Source organism: Sus scrofa, chromosome X (genome assembly GCF_000003025.6).
Source record: "Sus scrofa isolate TJ Tabasco breed Duroc chromosome X, Sscrofa11.1, whole genome shotgun sequence".
Taxonomy (NCBI): domain Eukaryota; kingdom Metazoa; phylum Chordata; class Mammalia; order Artiodactyla; family Suidae; genus Sus; species Sus scrofa.
This window is the reverse complement of record NC_010461.5, coordinates 60,904,934-60,925,758: the sequence shown is the minus strand read 5'-3', so window position 1 is coordinate 60,925,758 and position 20,825 is coordinate 60,904,934. Positions and strand designations below refer to the sequence as shown.

At 40.6% G+C, this 20,825-nt stretch overlaps 1 protein-coding gene across 2 annotated transcripts; it reads right to left on the bottom strand.

Annotated features, from left to right (window-relative positions):
* Window positions 10,152-18,366, bottom strand: LOC100515118 (protein PBDC1). 2 transcript variants are annotated; one of them, XM_005657838.3, is made up of 6 exons: window positions 18,038-18,366; window positions 17,878-17,943; window positions 16,072-16,131; window positions 15,437-15,577; window positions 10,998-11,109; window positions 10,152-10,682 (listed from the first exon to the last, which is right to left on the bottom strand). In XM_005657838.3, the coding sequence occupies exons 1-6, from the start codon at window positions 18,167-18,169 to the stop codon at window positions 10,477-10,479; spliced, it is 717 nt and encodes a 238-aa protein (XP_005657895.2). In that variant the 5' UTR covers window positions 18,170-18,366; the 3' UTR covers window positions 10,152-10,476. The 2 variants fall into 2 exon arrangements, with proteins under 2 accessions (XP_005657895.2, XP_013846388.1); XM_013990934.2 differs by lacking the exon at window positions 15,437-15,577 and having other exon boundaries at window positions 10,153-10,682; window positions 18,038-18,198.

The window sequence follows — 20,825 nt, the reverse complement described above, 5'->3', positions numbered from 1 at the left end:
AGGATCGCTTTGGCAATTCTGGGTCTTTTGTGGTTCCATATAAGTTTTTGGATTGTTTGTTCTAGTTCTGTGAAAAATGTCATGGGTAATTTGAGAGAGATTGCATTGAATCTGTAGATGGCTTTGGGGAGTATGGCCATTTTTACAATATTAATTTTTCCAACCTAGGAGCATGGAATATCTTTCCATTTCTTTACATCTTCTTTAATTTCCTTGATTAATGTTTTATAGTTCTCAGATATAAGTCCTTTACCTGCTTGGTCAGGTGTATTCCCAGGTGTATTTTAAATCCCATTTAAAATTGTGGTGCAATTTAAAAAGGTATTATATTTCTGTATTCCTTTTCTAATATTTTATTGTTAGTATACAGGAATATGACTGATTTCTGAATGTTAATCTTATATCTAGATACTTTGCTGAGTTTGTTGATCAGTTAAAGTAGTTTTTGGGTTGAGTCCTTAGGGTTTTCTATATATAGTATCATGTCATCTGCATACAGTGACAGTTTTACCTCTTCTCTTCCTGTTTGGATGCCTTTTATTTCTTTCATTGGTTTGATGGCCATGGCTAGGACTTCCCAGTACTGTGTTGAACAACAGTGGTGAGAGTGGGCATCCTTGTCTTGTTCCAGATTTTAGTGGGAAGGTTTTCAGCTTTTCTCCATTGAGTATTATAATTGCTGTGGGTTTGTCATAAATGGCTTTGATTATGTTAAGGAATGTTCTCTCTATAGCCACTTTGGTAAGAGTTTTTATCATGAAGGGATACTGGACTTTGTCAAATGCTTTTTCTTCATCTATTGAGATAACAAAGAAGACAACTTACAGAATGGGAGAAAATAGTTTCAAACGATGTAACTGACACAGGCCTAACCTCTAAAATATACAAACAACTTATACAGCTCAACAGCAAAAAAGCCAACAACCCAATTGAAAGATGGGCAAAGGACCTGAATAGACATTTCTCCAAGGAAGATATACAAATGGCCAACAAGTACTTGAAACAATGCTCAACATCCCTGATTATTAGAGAAATGCAAATCAAAACTACCATGAGGTACCGCCTCACACCAATCAGAATGGCCATCATTAATAAGTCCACAAATAACAAATGCAGGAGGGGCTATGGAGAAAAGGGAACCCTCCTGCACTGTTGGTGGGAATGTAAGCTGGTACAACCACTATGGAAAAAAGTATGGAGGTACCTTAGAAAACTATCCATAGAACTACCATATGATCCAGCAATCCCACTCTTGGGCATATATCAGATAAAACTCTACTTTAAAAAGACACATGCACCCACATGTTCATTGCAGCACTATTGACAATAGCCAAGACATGGAATCAACCCAAATGTCCACTGACAGATGATTGGATCAGGAATATGTGGTATATATACACAAGGGAATCCTACTCAGCCATAAAAAAGAACAAAATAATGCCATTTGCAGCAACATGGATGGAACTAGAGACTGTCATCCTGAGTGAAGGAAGTCAGAAAGAGAAAGACAAATACCATATGATATCACATATCTGGAATCTAAATATGGCACAAAGGACCTTTCCACAGAAAAGAAAATCATGGACTTGGAGAATAGACTTGTAGTTGCCAAGGGGTAAGGGGAGGGAGTGAGAGGGACTGGGAGCTTGGGTTAAATAGATGCAGAATGTTGCCTTCGGGATGGATTAGCAATGGGATCATGCTGTGTAGCACTGGGAACTCCGTCTAGTCAATTATGATGGAACACGTAATGTAAGAAAAAAGAATGTATGCATGTATGTGTAAATGGGTCACCATGATATGCAGTAGAAAAAATATATATATAAAGAAATTTTTAAAAAAAGAAAAAGAAAAGCCTCCAATCAAAACTACTATGAGGTACCACCTCACACCAGTCAGAATGGCCATCATTCTGTGGGTGTGGAGAAAAGCACTGTTGGTGGGAATGTCAATTGGTCCAACCACTATGGAAAACAGTATGGAGGTACCTCAGAAAACTAAATAATAAACTACCACAGGACCCAGTAATCCCACCCTTGGGCATATATCTGGACAAATCTTTCCTTGAAAAAGACACATGCACCCGTATGTTCATTGCAGCACTATTCACAACAGCCAACACATGGAAACAACCTAAATGTCCATCAACAGATGAATGGATTAAGAAGATGTAGTATATATACATAATAGAATACTACTCAGCCATAAAAAAATACCATATGATATCACTTATATCTGGACTCTAACATGTGGCACAAATGAGCCTTTCTACAGAAAAGAAAATCATGGACTTGGAGAACAGACCTGTGGTTGCCAAGGGGAAGAGGGAGAGAGCGGGATAGACTGGGAATTTGGGGTTAATAGATGCAAACTATTGCCTTTGGAATGGATAAGCAATGAGATCCTGCTGTATAGCACTGAGAACTATATCTAGTCACTTACGATGGAGCATGATAATGTGAGAAAAAAGAATGTATATATGTGTGTGTGACTGGGTCACTTTGCTGTACAGTAGAAAATTGACAGAACTCTGTAAACCAGCTATAATGGAAAAAATTAAAATCATTTAAAAAAAAGCCTCCAGTGCATATGATTCCAACTATATAACATGCTGGGAAAGAGGCAAAACTATGAAGACAGTAAACATATTAGTGATTGTTAGGAGTCAGGAACAAGGGAGGGATGAATAAGAGTGTACATAGAATTTTTAGGGCAGTAATAATACTCCATACGATAGTACAGTGATGGGAACATGTCACTATAAATTTGCTAAAAAAAAAATCCTATAGAATATACACCACCAGAAATACACCCTGATGTAAACTATGGACTTTGAGTGATAATATTGTGTCAATGTAGGTTTCTTGATTTTAACAAATAGACAATCATGGTGCAGGATTTGAAAATAAGGGAGGCTGCACATATGTGAGGACAAGGACTATAGAGGAACTGTGAACTTTCATACAATTTTTCTGTGAACCCAGTGGGTTAATGATTGGCTTGTCTCTCTGGAGGCAATGGTTCAATCCCCAGCCCAGAACAGTGGGTTAAGGATCCAGAATTGCTGCAGCTGTGGCATAGTTCACAGCTGGCCAGGGCAGCTGAAAAAGAAAAAAAAAGTTTATTAATTGAATACAATATCACAAAAATTAATTCCATAAATGAAAAGATATAGCATAATCATGTATTGCCTCTCTGTAAAATAAGATTTTAAGATCAACTGAAGAAAACAATAAAGAAAGATAAAATGGCCCAAGCTCTTCTCCCTTGGCTTCTTTGTCTCAGGATTCACCTCCACCACTACTTGTCTCTTTACCTTGGCTCCTCATGGTCATAACCTGCCTCTGACATCATTTCCCTCCTTTACTTCTACACTGCCTATGCCTCCTCTATATCCCCAAATTCCCCATACTAGCTGTATGTCCCCTTTTCTCAGAAACTGTCCCTACTCCCTTTTGCTCTGAACATGTGAAAATCTATTCCTTTAAAATTAAGCCTTCTGAGGATATTAAAGCTAAACACTTAATTTGTTATGCTCCCTGCACTAAAGCTGAACTTGATCCATAGTCAAAGATTTTCCCCAAATAAGTGAAGATCCTCACAGATTTCCAGATAAATTTAATATAGTCATTCAAATTTATCAATCTGGTTTCTCTTAATTATATTAGCCATAGGATATGCTTATCAGGAAAGGCCAAGCCCAACACTGAATAAAAATTGCTAATTTTGAAAATCATGAAAGGTGTCTAGAATTAGAATGAGGAGACCACCCACTAAATTGCTATAAGCCAGGATCGAGGCAACTTCACTGAAAAATCCCTAGTTCTTTTCCAAAGCCTGTTGATTGGAACAAAATTCAGGATTGCACACAAAATCTGATTGCCTTACTCATAATTATTATAATTGACTTGAGTTTTTTTGAAAGAATTTTCTCACCTTCCTTCAGCTTTTGATTCGACCTAGGTAGCTTTTAATTCTATGTTTATTAATGGATGGAACGGGAACCTTTCCCATAGAGTAAAAAAAAAAATAAAATAAAATGGGTGGAGTGAAAACTTAATCCACTCCAGATGTAGATAACCTGGCAAATCACGTCTCTCTCATTCTAGATGAGTCAACTCAGAGGAAACCTAGTTTCTGCAATTATTGCAGAGTGAAAATTAGTAAAGAGACTGTTACAAATTTAAGGGCTTTAAGCATCTTCAGCCCTCTAACCAGCCTTTCCATTGTCATCCCAATTCTCAGTGATGAAGCTTGAGAAATTAAAGGGGTGCTTTCTAATCCTCCTTTTTTAAATTTTTTAACCATTTTTTAAATTGAAGTATAGTTGATTTACAGTGTTGCGTTAATTTCAGGTGTACAGCAAAGTGATTCAGGTCACATATACATTTATATATATAAAGAATATATATACACATATATATTCTTTTCAGATTCTTTTCCATTATGGGTTATTACAAGGTATTGAATATAGTTCCCTGTGCTTGGCTGTACACAAATCATCCTTCTTAATCAGCTTGGAGAAATGTTTCTCCAGTCCTAATTTACACCAGAGCCACACTTTTAGTGCTCAACCCCACTACTATAAAACAGTCCCTGACTCAGAGTACTAAAACAGTTCAAATAAGTGTGGATCACTAATGAACCTCAAATTCTACCTCTGAACCCATTTCACTTTATTTAGGCCCTTTGACAGATACACACTCTTTTTCTCTTTAGTTCCTCTATCCCTACCCATTTATTAGGCCAAGACTTCTTAGAGAAATATCATGTCAGAATTTCTTTCTCCTCAGGGAACCCTCCTGCACTGTTGGTGGGAATGTAAACTGGTACAGCCACTATGGAGAACAGTTTGGAGATACCTTAGAAATCTATACATAGAACTTCCATATGACCCCGCAATCCCACTCTTGGGCATCTATCCGGACAAAACTCTACTTAAAAGAGACACATGCGGGAGTTCCCGTCGTGGCGCAGTGGTTAACGAATCCGACTAGGAACCATGAGGTTGCGGGTTCAGTCCCTGACCTTGCTCAGTGGGTTAACGATCTGGCGTTGCCGTGAGCTGTGGTGAAGGTTGCAGACGCGGCTCGGATCCCGCGTTGCTGAGGCTCTGGCGTAGGCTGGCAGCTACAGCTCTGATTAGACCCCTAGCCTGGGAACCTCCATATGCCGCAGGAGCGGCCCAAAGAAATAGCAAAAAAAAAAGACAAAAAAAAAAAAGAAAAGAGAGAGAGACACATGCGCCCGCATGTTCATTGCAGCACTATTCACAATAGCCAGGACATGGAAACAACCCAAATGTCCATCGACAGATGATTGGATTCGGAAGAGGTGGTATATATACACAATGGAATACTACTCAGCCATAAAAAAGAATGACATCATGCCATTTGCAGCAACATGGATGGAACTAGAGAATCTCATCCTGAGTGAAATGAGCCAGAAAGACAAAGACAAATACCATATGATATCACTTATAACTGGAATCTAATATCCAGCACAAATGAACATCTCCTCAGAAAAGAAAATCATGGACTTGGAGAAGAGACTTGTGGTTGCCTGATGGGAGGGGGCGGGAGTGGGAGGGATCGGGAGCTTGGGCTTATCAGACACAACTTAGAACAGATTTACAAGGAGATCCTGCTGAATAGCATTGAGAACTTTGTCTAGATACTCATGTTGCAACAGAAGAAAGGGTGGGGAAAAAAATGTAATTGTAATGAATACATGTAAGGATAACTTGATCCCCTTGCTGTACAGTGGGAAAATAAAATGAAAAAAAAAAAGAATTTCTTTCTTCTCAAAAGAGTAAATAATTCTAGAGTTTGATAGTAATAATCAGTTAACTGACACTTTAACATTTTATTGTTTCCATCTATGATGGTACTAGAATTGATTCTGGAAACATTGATCATCTGTCTGTATTAAATCAGTTACCACCTTCCTTATGGGCAAAATCTCCAAATGATGTTCACACTGTATCTCCCATCAAAATTCAAATATACCCCTAAAACTTCATCCCAGAATTAACCAGCCCTACAAATAAAGAATTCCTGGAGTTCCAGCTTTGGCACAATGGGTGTCCTGGGAGCACTGAGATGCAAGTTCCATCCCTGGCCTGGCACAGTGGGTTAAAGATTTGGCATTGCCACACCCATGATTTAGGTTGCAGCTGCAGCTCAAATCTGATCCCTGGCCTGGGAACTCCATATGCCACAGGGCAGCCAAAAAAGAAAAAAAAGTTCTCCAAGGCATAAAGCCCAAAATATAAGATTACAAGGTTCAAGGCCTCTTTAACCTTTATACTAGTCCCTGTAACACTCATTTTACCAGGAAGAAAACCTAAAGGCTAAGGTGGAAGTTTGTCCAGGACCTCTGAGCAATGAACAACATTGTTAATCCTTTTTTTTCTTCATCTAATTTTATTGAGATATAATTGACACACAGCACTGTATAAGATGTACAGCATAATGATTTGACTTACCCTACTTCATAAGATTATTTCCACAATAGGTAGTGAATATCCGTCCATCACCTCACAAAGACATAGAAAAAAAATTTTTTTTCCTGGTGATGACAACACTTAGGATTTACTTTTTTAACAACTCTTGTATATGACATGCAGAAATGTTAATTATATTTTTTCTGTCATACATTATATCCTTAGTACTTATCTTTTTTTGTATTTTTATTTTTTTAGGGCTACACCTGCAGCATATGGAAGTTCCCAGGCTAGGGGTCAAATCAGAGCTGCAGCTGCCGACCTACACCACAGCCACAGCAATACCAGATCTGAGCTGCATCTACAACTCATAGCAATGCCAGATCCTTAACACATTGATCAAGGCTGGGGACCAAACATGGGTCTTCATGGATACTAGTCAGGTTCATTACCGCTGAGCCACAGTGAAACTCCCAATACTTATTTACCTTATAACTGGAAGTTTGTACCTTTTGACTGCCTCCATCTGATTCCCCCTCCACCTAATCCCTACTTCTGGTAACAAAAAATCAAATCTCTCTTTCTATGAGTTTGTTTGGTTTTGAAGTATAACTAACCTACAACACTATGTTAGTTCCTGTTACACAACATACTGATTTGGTATTTCTATACATTTCAAAATGGTCACCATGTTAAGGCTACTTACAATGTCACCACACGAAGATATTACATATTTACTATATTCCTCCCATTGTACATAGCAATCTATATACATTAGTGATTATTTTAATGCTGATCTCAAGTTCAAAGGAGAATGCATCTTCTTAAGTTCATGCATTTTAACAACCCTCCCTTTTTAGTACCACCCACCATGTTTACTATTGTCAACATCATATTTTACATCTTTTTGTTCTGTGTATCCCTTAAGCATTGTGAATAAGATGATTTTACTACTTTTGTCTTTTAACGTTCCTTATAGCTTTGTGCATGGCTGAGTTATTATATTTACTTTATATTTGCCTTTACCAATGTGATTTTTTTCCTTTTGTAATTTTCATGTTTCTAGTTGTGGATTTTTCTTTTCTGCTTAGAGAAGTCCCTTTAACATTTCTTGTAAAGCTTCTTTGGTGATGTTGAACTCTTAAATTTTGCCTGTCTGTAAAGCTTTTGATCTCTCCATAAAATCTGAACAAGAGCCTTGCTGGGTATTCTTAGTTGTAGGGTTTTTTCCCTTCTGGCCTATCTGCTGAAAAGCCAGCTGATAGCCTGTGGGTGTTCCTTTGCACATAACTTGTTTCTTTTCCCTTGCTGCTTTTAATATTCTCTCTTGATATTTATTTTTTGCAATTTTAATTACAATGTGCTTTGGTGTAGTCTTCTTTGGGTTGATCCTGTCTGGGACTCTGTGTTTCCTGGACCTGGATGTCTGTTTCCTTTCCAGGTTAGAGAAGTTTTCAGCTATTATGTCTTCAAACATTTTTTCGTCCCTGTCACTTTCTCTTCTCCTTCTGTGACTCCTATAATGCAAATGTTAGTACACTTGATGGCTGACTACTGTGGGTGATCCGATAGGTAAGCCTGCCCCTAGGTTCGATTGGTTACCAGGCCCTGCCTTGTGAGGAGGCTGCCAGCCACTAGTTGGTGGGGCTGTGTCACAAGACTGCTGCCTGCAGTGTCACAGGGATTCCTGGGGCTAGTGCTTGCTCATTGGTAAGCAGAGCTAGGTTCTGGAGTGGGTGGTTATGGGGCTGGGAGTCCCAGATATGATGTCAGCTTGCTAGTGTGTGGGGCCAGTTCCTAACACAGCTGGCTGTGGGGTCTGGGGTGTCCCAAATCTGGTTTTGACCTACTGGTGAATGGTACTAGATGCCAAGACTCTGGCGCTAGGGCCCAGGGGGTCCCAGACCTGGAATTGGCCTTCTGGTGGACAGGGCTATTGTCCAGGGAGTTCCAGGGCTGGTGCTGGGCCTGTTGGTGGATGGGCTGGGTCCTGGTATGGGAGGTTGCAGGGCTGTGGTGATCCTGGAGCTGGTGAGTAGGACTAGGGTCCAGGGATTCAAGGCCTGGTTCCTGCCACTGGTGGGTGGAGCTGGGGCCTGAAATCTCTGGCTGAAGGGCCCAGTGTCCAAGAGCTGGTATTGGCCTGTTAATAGGCAAGGTTGAGGCCCAGTGTGCTCTGGGGCTAGTGCCAGCTCACTGGTGGGCAGAGCCAGGTCTCAGGTTCTCTGGTTGTAGGGTTCTATGGGTTCTGGCAGTGGACTTTTGGCCTGCTGGTGGGTTCCCAGGGCCAGTGCTGACCCAATAGTGTGTGGAGCCAGGACCTAGGCCCTCTGATAGACAAGACTATCCTGGAGCAGCTATGGGCTCAGGGGTTCTTAAGGCAGCAGTCCTGCTGGTGCTTGGGACCTCAGTGGATAGATTAGCTTCCTTTAAGTAACTTCCCTAAAAGAGCCACAAAACAAAGTTCAGGTTACATTGTATTAGCCATACTTAGTGGTATGGCTAAATCTAGATGCAAGACAGGCTAACAAACATAGTCTTTTAATCCAATCCAAAAAAAAGGCAAAAAAAAAAAAAAAAAAAAAGACAACACCTATTGTTACCTGACAGTCCTATGGGTTAAGAGTCCAGGTATGGCTTAACTGGGTCTCTGTTCAGGGTCTCACAAGGCTGAAATCATAGTATTAACCAGGACTACAATCTCATCTGAAGCTTGGCTTCCTCTCCCAAGCTCACCGGTTATAGGTAAAATTCAGTTTCTTCTAACCGTAGGAATAACATCTCCATTTTCTTGCTGGCTATCATCCTGGGAGCACTTTCAGCTCCCAGATGGCCCTTCCCACATGGCCCCCTTCTCTCACATATCTGTTTGCTTCTTCAAGTGCAACAGATTATCTAATGATATTTCTTGTCTCCTTTAAGGACTCATCTGATTATCACTTTTGATCAAGTCAAAATCAAATGGTTAGTATGGGAGTTCCCATTGTGGCACAGTAAGAAACAAATGTGACTAGGAACCTTGAGGTTGCAGGTTCGATCCCTGGCCTTGTTCAGTGGGTTATGGATCCAGCGTTACCATGAGCTGCAGTGTAGGTCACAGATGCATGGTCTAGGTCACAGATGTGGCTTGGATCTGATGTCTGTGGCTGCGGTATAGGCCAGCAGCTGTAGCTCTGATTAGATTCCTAGCCTGGGAACCTCCATATGCCGTGGGTGCAGCCCTGAAAAGCAAAAAAACAAAAATAAAAAATAAATTGGAAAAAATAAAAGCCACTCTATCAGGTTTTATATTTAATTATTAATTTCTGTTATATTTCAGGTAACAACTGCTACAAGAGACAAGCAGGTACTGAAGCAGGTCCAGTCTCCTGCTGCTCTAATGGGAACTGGGCTGTGTTCACCAGTCTAACTGGTTCAGGCTGCTGCTATTATCCCCATAGAGTATTTATCAAATCTTTTGAAAGATATATCAAAGAAAATCAAAAAAGCTATAGTCACTCAAATGGCAAGAGTCAATTCTTATGTAAGGACTTCTAATCCAAAACCATGTACAACTATACAGGTTTGAGGGAATTTCATTACAGGAAATACTAAGAAGCACTGAGAGGCATAAGTCATTTTTTATAAGACATGACAAAAGGATTATATACCTAAAAAAATCAACTGTCAAGTAATTTTCAATACCTTTTAAAAGTCAATCACAGATATAGTCATAAGAACCAAAAGAAATTTATTTACAAAATTTCTTACTCGACTGGTGGCGAGGAACAAGAAACCATCAACTAAGACCCCACTAATAGTCTTCAAGCCAATTCATACAAGAGAACAACTACTGCAGCTGCTAATGATTAGGCCAGAAAGACATCCTTCTGTATGCCCTTCCACTGAACAAGGAGATACATCTGACCATAAGGGCCTGTGCAAATAGCATCATGGTACTTGTAGGCTCAGGTGAGTCGCAGCTTTTAGAGTGCTATTCCCTGTCTACCTTACATAGCTGCTTCACCACTTTTGTTGATTTTTTTACAGGATTACTTCTCTTTTTCTCCTCCTTTGCTGGTTTTCTCTTTTTCTCCTTCTTGGTTGGCTCCTTTCTCTTCTCCTCCACTGTCAGCTCCCTTGTCTCCTCCATTGTTGGCTCCTTTCTCTTCTTTGTCCTGAACAGTAGCGTAAACTGCTTTGTTATAACCTTCCCGGTTCCGAGCAATTTCAATGGCAAAAAATTGTATCCGGGGGGCTGAAAGGCGAATACAATTGATTATTGTCCTAGTCACAATTACTTCTCTAAACCTAATGGAAATCTATTGACATAGTTGAACTAACATGCAAAGCATTCAAGTATAGTCATAAGCGTCAGAGATGTGGAATTCTAATCCTATACTAAATGAGGGTGAAAATACCTAACTATCTTAGTTACTCAAGACAGTAATGTGATCTTTAAAGATGTAACAAATAAAACTCCTCAACTAACTATCCCTGTCACTAATTCATCAGTAAAACCAGATCCTTCACTCTCCTTATACAGAAACAATCTCAGAAGAAAGAAACTCACCAAAGATAGTGTTTTCCTCAGTGTAGCCCTGAGAACAGTTCAGTCTCAGCAAAGTACCATAGTTGAAGTCTTCTACAATCCCATTAAACTTCAAGCAGAATGGTCTCCACTTCTATGAAGGTAAAAAAAGATGCCTTGGCTAAAAAACACAGGAGGCTAGTGAAGTCAGGAAAGGGGCTTCCATTTCCCCAGCATGAAAATAACCATAGTGAAAGAGACTAGGATTGAGTTGATTGTTAGTTTCACTAGCAGTGAGTGTTCTGTGCTATCTATTGTACTTTTAGGCTGGTATTTCCCAACAGGAAAAATAATCTGATAAAATACTTAAATCCTTGACTAGAGAATTTAATTTTTTAAATATATGCTGTTTTAAGTTACTGGATAGTTCAGCCCAAACAGTTAAATCATCCCCAATAGAGCACAAACAAGACAAAGAAGGCAGGGATTTGGCCCAAGGTCACAGAGTTAAGAAAGAAGTCCATTCAATAGAGGCAATTTTCCAAAGATCAATAATAGACTAGAGTTAAAAGTTTACATTTCTTGGACAATTTTCTAGAATCTTACAGCCTGCCAAAACTGAATCAAGTAGAAACAGACCAACTGAACAGACCAATCACTAAAAATGAAATTGAAGAGGCCATAAAATCACTCCCTACAAATAAAAGTCCAGGACCAGATGGCTTCACAGGTGAATTTTATCAAACATATAAAGAGGAATTGGTGCCCATCCTCCTTAAACTCTTTCAAAAGGTTGAAGAAGGAATACTCCCAAAGACATTCTATGAGGCCACCATCACCCTCATTCCAAAACCAGACAGAGATACCACCAAAAAAGAAAACTATCGCCCAATATCATTGATGAATATAGATGCAAAAATTCTCAACAAAATCTTAGCCAACCGAATCCAACAACATACCAAAAAAATTATACACCACGACCAGGTTGGGGTCATCCCAGGTTCACAAGGATGGTTCAACATACGCAAATCAATCAGCATCATACACCACATTAACAAAAGAAAAGTCAAAAATCATATGATCATCTCAATAGACGCAGAAAAAGCATTTGACAAAGTCCAACGTCCATTCATGATCAAGACCCTTGCCAAACTGGGTATAGAGGGAACATTCCTGAATATGATCAAACCATTTATGATAAACCCACAACAAATATAATACTCAATGGGGAAAAACTGAAAGCCTTCTCACTCAAATCTGGAACAAGACAGGGATGCCCACTCTCACCACTGCTCTTCAACATAGTTTTGGAAGTCCTAGCCACAGCAATCAGACAAACAAAAGAAATAAAAGGCATCCATATAGGAAGAGAAGAGATCAAACTGTCACTGTATGCAGATGACATGATACTATACCTAGAAAACCCTAAGGACTCAACCCCAAAACTCCTTGAACTGATTAATCAATTCAGCAAAGTAGCAGGATATAAGATTAACATTCAGAAGTCAGTTGCATTTCTGTATACCAGCAATGAAACATTAGAAAAGGAATACAAAAAAAAGATACCTTTAAAATTCTACCTCACAAAATCAAATACCTCGGAATACACCTGACCAAGGAGGTAAAGGACCTATATGCCGAGAACTATAAAACTTTAATCAAAGAAATCAAAGAAATGGAAAGATATTCCATGTTCCTGGATTGGAAAAATCAATATTGTAAAAATGGCCATACTACCCAAAGCCATCTACAGATTCAATGCAATCCCTATCAAATTACCCATGACATTTTTCAAAAAACTAAAACAAACAATCCAAACATCTATATGGAACCACAAAAGACCCAGAATCGCCAAAGCAATTCTGAGAAACAAAAACCAAGCAGGAGGCATCACTCTCCCAGACTTCAAGAAATACTACAAAGCCACAGTCATCAAAACAGTGTGGTACTGGTATCAAAACAGACAGACAGACCAATGGAACAGAATACAGAACCCAGAAATAAACCCTGACATCTATGGTCAATTAATCTTTGACAAGGGAGGCAAGAACATCAAATGGGAAAAGGAAAGTCTATTCAGCAAGCATTGCTGGGAAACCTGGACAGCTGCATGCAAAGCAAGGAAACTAGAACACACCCTCACACCATGCACAAAAATAAACTCCAAATGGCTGAAAGACTTAAATATACGACAGGACACCATCAAACTCCAAGAAGAAAACATAGGCAAAACACTCTCTGACATCAACATCATGAATATTTTCTCAGGTCAGTCTCCCAAAGCAATAGAAATTAGAGCAAAAATAAACCCATGGGACCTCATCAAACTGAAAAGCTTTTGCACAGCAAAGGAAACCCAAAAGAAAACAAAAAGACAACTTACAGAACGGGAAAAAACAGTTTCAAATGATGTAACTGACAAGGGCTTAATCTCTAGAATATAGAAACAACTTATACAACCCAACAGCAAAAAAGCCAATCAATCAATGGAAAAATGGACAAAAGACCTGAATAGACATTTCTCCAAAGAAGATATACAGATGGCCAACAAGTACTTGAAACAATGCTCAACATCGCTGATTATAAGAGAAATGCAAATCAAAACTACCATGAGATATCACCTCACACCAGTCAGAATGGCCATCATTAATAAATCCACAAATAACAAGTGCTGGAGGGGCTGTGGAGAAAAGGGAACCCTCCTGCACTGCTGGTGGGAATGTAAACTGGTACAGCCACTATGGAGAACAGTTTGGAGATACCTTAGAAATCTATACATAGAACTTCCATATGACCCTGCAGTCCCACTCTTGGGCATCTATCCGGACAAAGCTCGACTTAAAAGAGACACATGCACCTACATGTTCATTGCAGCACTATTCACAATAGCCAGGACATGGAAACAATCCAAATGTCCATCGACAGATGATTGGATTCGGAAGAGGTGGTATATATACACAATGGTATACTACTCAGCCATAAAAAAGGATGACATCATGCCATTTGCAGCAACATGGATGGAACTAGAGAATCTCATCCTGAGTGAAATGAGCCAGAAAGACAAAGACAAATACCATATGATATCACTTATAACTGGAATCTAATATCCAGCACAAATGAACATCTCCTCAGAAAAGAAAATCATGGACTTGGAGAAGAGACTTGTGGTTGCCTGATGGGAGGGGGCGGGAGTGGGAGGGATCGGGAGCTTGTGCTTATCAGAACAACCTAGAATAGATTTACAAGGAGATCCTGCTGAATAGCATTGAGAACTTTGTCTAGATACTCATGTTGCAACAGAAGAAAGGGTGGGGGAAAAATGTAATTGTAATGTATACATGTAAGGATAACCTGACCCCCTTGCTGTACAGTGGGAAAATAAAAAAAATTATTAAAAAAAAAAAAAAGTTGGAGTTCCCGTCGTGGCGCAGTGGTTAACGAATCCGACTAGGAACCATGAGGTTGCGGGTTCAGTCCCTGCCCTTGCTCAGTGGGTTAAGGATCCGGCGTTGCCGTGAGCTGTGGTGTAGATTGCAGACGCGGCTCGGATCCCGCGTTGCTGTGGCTCTGGTGTAGGCCGGTGGCTACAGCTCCGATTCAACCCGTAGCCTGGGAACCTCCATATGCCGCAGGAGCGGCCCAAGAAATAGCAACAACAACAACAACAACAAAAAGACAAAAAGACAAAAGACAAAAAAAAAAAAAAAAAGAAAAAAGTTTACATTTCTCATAAGCCAAGAGTCTACTCTCAAGGAAAAAAATTTCCCAACTCTCAGAGTTTTAGTGCTCTGTAAAAGTATAAGATAATCAAGTAAGCAATGCAAAACACAAGTTTTCCAATTATTCATGGCCTGTGATAATATGACCTGAAATCCATAGACTCTAAACACCTCTCTGTACCCTATTTGCCATTCCTCTATCTAAGCCTAACTATTCACATAAGTAAATTTATTCCTCCCCCTCTAAAAGGGCTAGATGGGTAGGGATGAAAGTTCCAAGTCAGGAGTTCCTGTCATGGCTCAGCAGAAACAAATCTGACTAGTATCCATGAGGACACAGGTTCAATCCCTGGCCTCGCTCAGTGGGTTAATGATCCAGTGTTGCCATGAGCTGTGGTATAGATCACAGAAGCAGCTCAGAACCTGCGTTGCTGTGGTTGTGACGTAGGCCAGCAGTTACAGCTCCAATTTGATTCCAAGCCTGGGAACCTCCATATGCCACAGGTGCAATCCTAAAAAGACCAAAAAAAAAAAAAAATTCCAAGTCAAGACAAAGGGGAGGAAAAAAAATAGATTCAGTGAACATGAGAAATCTGTAAGTTTAAAAACACTTATTAGTTGATCACAACTACATAAAAGACCTGGTTCTTTACATATTTGCCTTAAAACAAACCAAAAAAAAGTTTAAATATATAAAAATGTATTCACAATTAATACTTGTTGGTCAGATGCTAGGCAATATTTAAAAGAGAGAATTCCTACCTCTTTAGCTGATTCTGATTTGAGCTCTTCTGGGTCTAATACATCTATCCTGAGTTTCTCAAAATTTTCCCGAAACTCAGAATAGATTTGGTCATCCACTTTGGTGAGTTTCAGGAACTGTGGATCAACTGATGAAATCAGCTGCCAGAAAATAAGAAAACACAAAGACGCTAGTCTCTAATTTATTACACTTCTATCACCTTTTCCCCAGAAAATTCTCATGGTTCTCAGGGCAGAAGAGTTCATTAGAAAGTATAGACAGCCTAGGTCCCAGATAAAAGCATGACATTATTTTAAAGGGCCATAATATACCACAGTCCCTTCCACAAATCAAAGCCCTTTGGCCCTAGTGATGCCTGGTTATTGCCCTTTATGGTTTCTTCAATTCAGTTATGGGCGAGGCACCCTTTTGCTGGTTAGCAACATAACACTGGGCAAAGAATCACAAATCCTCACTGTCCAAACGAAGTGCACTTCCACACTCCTGTTCTCTTGTGGATAAGATCTTATAGTAATAAAAATTATCTCCCAAACACAACTGTTTTAACTTGCTTAGAATGGTGATTAGCAAGCAGAGTACCATACACTGAAATTACACATTTAATTCTGCTTAATAATGAAGACAGACAACTCACTTTGTAGTAGACTTCGGCATGCTGCATTGCTCTCATAGCCCAAGCCATCTCAATATCAGGCTGCAAAGGAGTGAAGAATGCCAGGTCAGAAATCACCCAATCCTACTACTAGAGAACAAATTAAGGAAGCCTGTACATGTCTAGTTAATGCTCATGAGGGCTATCAAGCTTAATGGTCTTGTCAAAAGTTAAAAACTAGGACTTTCTGTCATGGCTCAATGAAAATGAATCTGACTAGCATCCACGAGGACGCAGGTTTGATCTCTGGCCTTGATCAGTGGGCTAGGGGTCCAGTGTTGCTGTGAGCTGTGGTGTAGGTCACAGATCCTGTGTTGCTATGGCTGTGGCATAAGCTGGAGGCTACAGGTCAGATTCAACACCTAGCCTAGGAACCTCCGTATGCCACAGGTATGGCCCTAAAAAGAAAAAAAAAAAGTTGAAAACTGGACTACTAAGTTTGGACAATAAAATAACTCTTTTGTCCCTATGACAACCAAAAGAAGCTACCTACACAGTCTAATAAACAAAACGAGCCACTAGCCCTTTTCCCAGCAGCTAGTGAAAGTGAAGAATATAAAGCAAGAGATGGGGGGAGTTCCCATCATTGTAGCGCCGTGGTTAACGAATCTGACTAGCATCCATGAAGACATAGGTTCGATCCCTGGCCTTGCTCAGTGGGTTAAGGATCCAGCGTTGCCGTGAGCTGTGGTGTAGGTTGCAGACACGTCTCGGATTCTGCATTGATGTGGCTATGGTGTAGGCCAACAGCTACAGCTCCAATTGGACCCCCCAGCCTGGGAACTTCCATATGCCTTGGTGCAGCCCTTAGGAAAAAAGCAAAATAAAATAAAGCAGGAGATAATTACCTTCTCAGGACTGAGTTAAATCACTGTAAAACTGAAATACCCACATACCCTGAGTTGTTCAGAGGACAGAGTTATATAACAGAAGTGAAATTACTTTTCACTTTTAAAAGTGTAGCATGTCATAATCATCATTTGTGTTTATCAGATAGCCAATTCCCTATCCTGCAACGTTTAGAAATGTATCAGTATCATGAAGCAGGCAATAATAAGCCTTACCAAGCAACTGTTCCATTGGAATCTCTCACTCCAATTAAATGGATCTATTTAACTGATCCCAGGGAAAAAAAAACATGCATTTTTACCTCTATGCCTTAGACAATGCCCTTTTCCTGACTGCCAATTCATGTCCTTTGTCCACCTACACTTGGAAGATTCAGTTCAAGATCCACTTCCTCAGCGAACTAGTCTTGTACTGTCTGGGTCCTTTGAGGTTTCTTCTTTGGCTAAACTCCTTTGGATCTTATGTCCTGATAACTCTAATCTAGTATACATCACATTCTTATTTGAGTGTTATTACTATTTTCATATCCCTGAGTCTTGTATCTCAAAATACATCATATGCTTTCTCAAGGATCTAAACCAGATACACCATAAACCAGTGCAACTTTACTGCAAAAAGGAATCACCCTGGGACCTTTTAAAAATACTCATTCCTGACTCTCACCCCTCAGATAGTCTAATTTAATTGTGATGAACTGTGAGCTAGATAGTGGGATATTTAAAAGCTTCCCAAGTGCAGCATGGTTTGGGAACTGCTCCCATTAGCATTAGTCCTGCGTTTATTAAATGAGATTGGAATTAGTTGAAAGGCTTGGTTTCTAGCAGACGTGGAAAGGGTCTACAGAAGATAACGGGGGTAGGGGGTAACAATTTGCAGGTTGGCCCTGCAAACACTCCTGGACAGCTGGGAGAGTGGGTGCTGTGGGTTTGTCATACTCACATCATTGCCATAAGACTCCGCTGGGAGAGAAAGAGCATGTGCCACTGACACCAGTTCCCCGGAAACCTGGGAAAGAAAAAGAGGTGGGGAGGGAGAGTTCAAGGCTCGACCCAGCTCGATTTCCCCGCTCACCTGACCTTAAAGCAGGCTCTCGCCTCACCAGATCATCAGCTCCACTAGTTGCCTCCATCTTGCAGCCGACAAAGCGTGGCTTCACACCCCGGAAATGACTTTTTGCGTGATTCTTTCGCAGTTCCTTGAAAAGGAAAGGCGGAGCAAAAACAGCGTTCATCCGACTGCCGCTGCGCCTGCGCGAACTCTCCCGCCCCTGTAGGTTATACTCCGTGACCTCTCAGCCCCCGCCCTGCGCAGACGCAAAGATGCGGCGTTGTTGCCAAGTCTAAGCTACTTTCCTGATCAGAGGTGGCTTAATGGTCGGTAACATATGTGATCAGCATGAGACAGGATCGAGTTAAAACAACTTTCACACCCCCCTGTGCTGAGTGCCCTGTAGGGATTCGAATTCACATTCTCCATTTGTGCCTACTCACGCTTACACAACACACACACACACACACACACTTTGCAGCAACCCAAGCCACAAACAGGCATGCTGCTAGCAATGGGGTGGAGAGAAGAATTTAGTGCTTGACCTGGAAGAGCTACATAGCAGTGAGGGAACAAGTAAATGGTGATCTCATCATAGTATCAGATATCTTGGGAACACAAAGAGAGGACACCTAAGCTAAATAATGAAGGGCAGTTAGCAAAGTAGCCAAAGAGGGAGGCAAGGAAAACTCCAGACAAAGGGAATCTCACATACAAAGGCACTGAAAATTTTAAAAACATGGAAAATTGTTTGGAAGTTCGAAAACAGATGGACCAAGAGTGCAGTGATTTTGATCTTTTTTAAAGTATAATTGATTTACACCGCTGTGCCAATTTCAGCTGTACAGCAAAGCGACCCAGTCATATGAATACATAATATATATATTTTTATTCATTGTGATCCTAATTTGGAGTGAGGCAGATGGATAGGCTAAACATTGAAGAGTTGAGACCTTACCGTAGAAGTAACAGGAGGCTACTGAAAGCCTTTAAGTAGCCCAGCCTCATGATCAAAAATAAGTTTCAAGGAGCTCAGTAAAACACCATGTAGAAGATAAATTAGAAGAAGGCAAAATGGGGAGCAGAGAGACTAACTTGAAGGCACTGGGTGATAAAAACCTCAGCCAAGACACTGACAGTTGAGATGGACTTTGAGAATTAATAGGGGAAATAGAATCAATAGGACTTTTTGACTAATTGGATATGGAGGATAAAGAAGGATTGGGACTCCAGGATGACTCCTATTCAGGTTTCAGAATAGGCTTGGGGGATAAATGTCCTTGAGCTAGAAAACAAGGGAGGAGGGATGGTGAGTTTGATTGAGGAGCTGAGTTTGAAGAGCCTATGGGACATTCAGATAGCAGCGACTAGTCTGAGGGAGATCTGATAAGAGCTATGAATCCGATAGTTGCTGCTTCAGGTTTCATTGAGCTGTCCCAGGGAAACTATGAAAAACTATAGAAGCACAAAGAGGCGTTCCTGTTGTGGCTCAGTGGGTTAAGAACCCAACTAGTATCCATGAGGATGAGGGTTCGATCCGTGGCCTCCCTCGGTGGGTTAAGGATCTGGCATTGCCACAAGCTGCTGGGTAGGTCGCAGAGGTAGCTCAGATCCAGCATTGCTGTGGCTGTGGCAGCAGCTGCAGCTCCGACTCCATCCCTAGCCTGAGAACTTCCATATGCCCTGGGTGTGGCCCTAAAAAGAAAACAAACAAACAAAGCACAGAGAGCGTCAGGCCAAGGACAGAACTACTTAGGAAGAAGAGAGGCTAGCTGGTGCGGGGTGGGGTGGGGGGAAGACTTAAGAAAAAAAAAGAGTTATCAGCTAGAGTTGCAGCTAGAAAGAGACGTGAGGTCCAGGGACTTTCTAAAATTGTGGTAAAAAACGCAGAACACGAAAATGTACCATCTTAACCATTTTTAAGTGTATGGTTCAATAGTGTTAGGTAGAGTCACGTTGCTGTGCAACACATCTTCAGAACTTTTTCGTCTTGCAAAACTGAAACTACACCCATTAAATAAAAACTCCCCATTTTCCCTGCCTCTTATATGGTATCTATCTTTTAGTGACTGGCTTATTTCACTTAGAATAATGTCCTCAAGGTTCATCCATGTTGTTGCCATGTGACACTATTGCCCTCCTTTCTAAGGCTGAATAACATACCATTGTATGCAAAACACTGCATTTTGTGTACCCATTCATCCGTCAATGAACAAGTGGGTTGCCTCCACCTTATGGCTATTGTGAATAATGTCACTATGAATATGGCTGTGCAAATATCACTTCAAGACCCTGTTCTCAGTTCTTTTGGATTTACACCCAGAAGTGGGGTTGTTGGATCATGTGGTAATTTTATTCTTCATTTCTTGAGGACCCTCAGGGACTTTTAAAATTATTATGTTAGGTGTAGAGAGACTTAAGTGTACTGGGGAATTGGCCTTATACAAAAGACTGTCCTGGAAGGTGGGCTAGGTATATCTCCAGAGAAAACAGAACAAAGAGAGGCGGCACAAGCAGGAAAATGAGGTGTTCCCACCAGATGCTTTCAGGGTTTTCTATGAAGCATGAGAGGGCAGCTGAGGCAAAAAGCAATGAGTTAAAGTCTTGTCTTGAGAAGACTTTGTCTTGAGAACTCCTGCAGAGCAGCTCAGAGGAGGGGGAGAACCAATCTAAAGAGGAGATGGGGCGGGGGAGAGTTTTCAGCTAAAACAAGCAGACATGGTTCTGCAAGGGTGGCAGTCTGTATGTAACCCAGCGGTCTGAATGTAACATGGGCCATGCACATGGATGCTGAATGTTAGTGAATGTGGAGTCCTGACAAGGAGGTCAAGAGACGACAG

Excerpts from the sequence above, each read along its gene's own strand:
- LOC100515118 (XM_005657838.3), bottom strand. The coding sequence starts at position 18,169 with ATGAACGCTGTTTTTGCTCCGCCTTTCCTTTTCAAGGAACTGCGAAAG. Across the intron at positions 15,578-16,071 it reads ATGCCGAAGTCTACTACAAA|CTGATTTCATCAGTTGATCC; the intron begins GTGAGTTGTCTG and ends ATTTTCTGGCAG. Across the intron at positions 11,110-15,436 it reads AATCAGAATCAGCTAAAGAG|AAGTGGAGACCATTCTGCTT; the intron begins GTAGGAATTCTC and ends TTACCTTCATAG.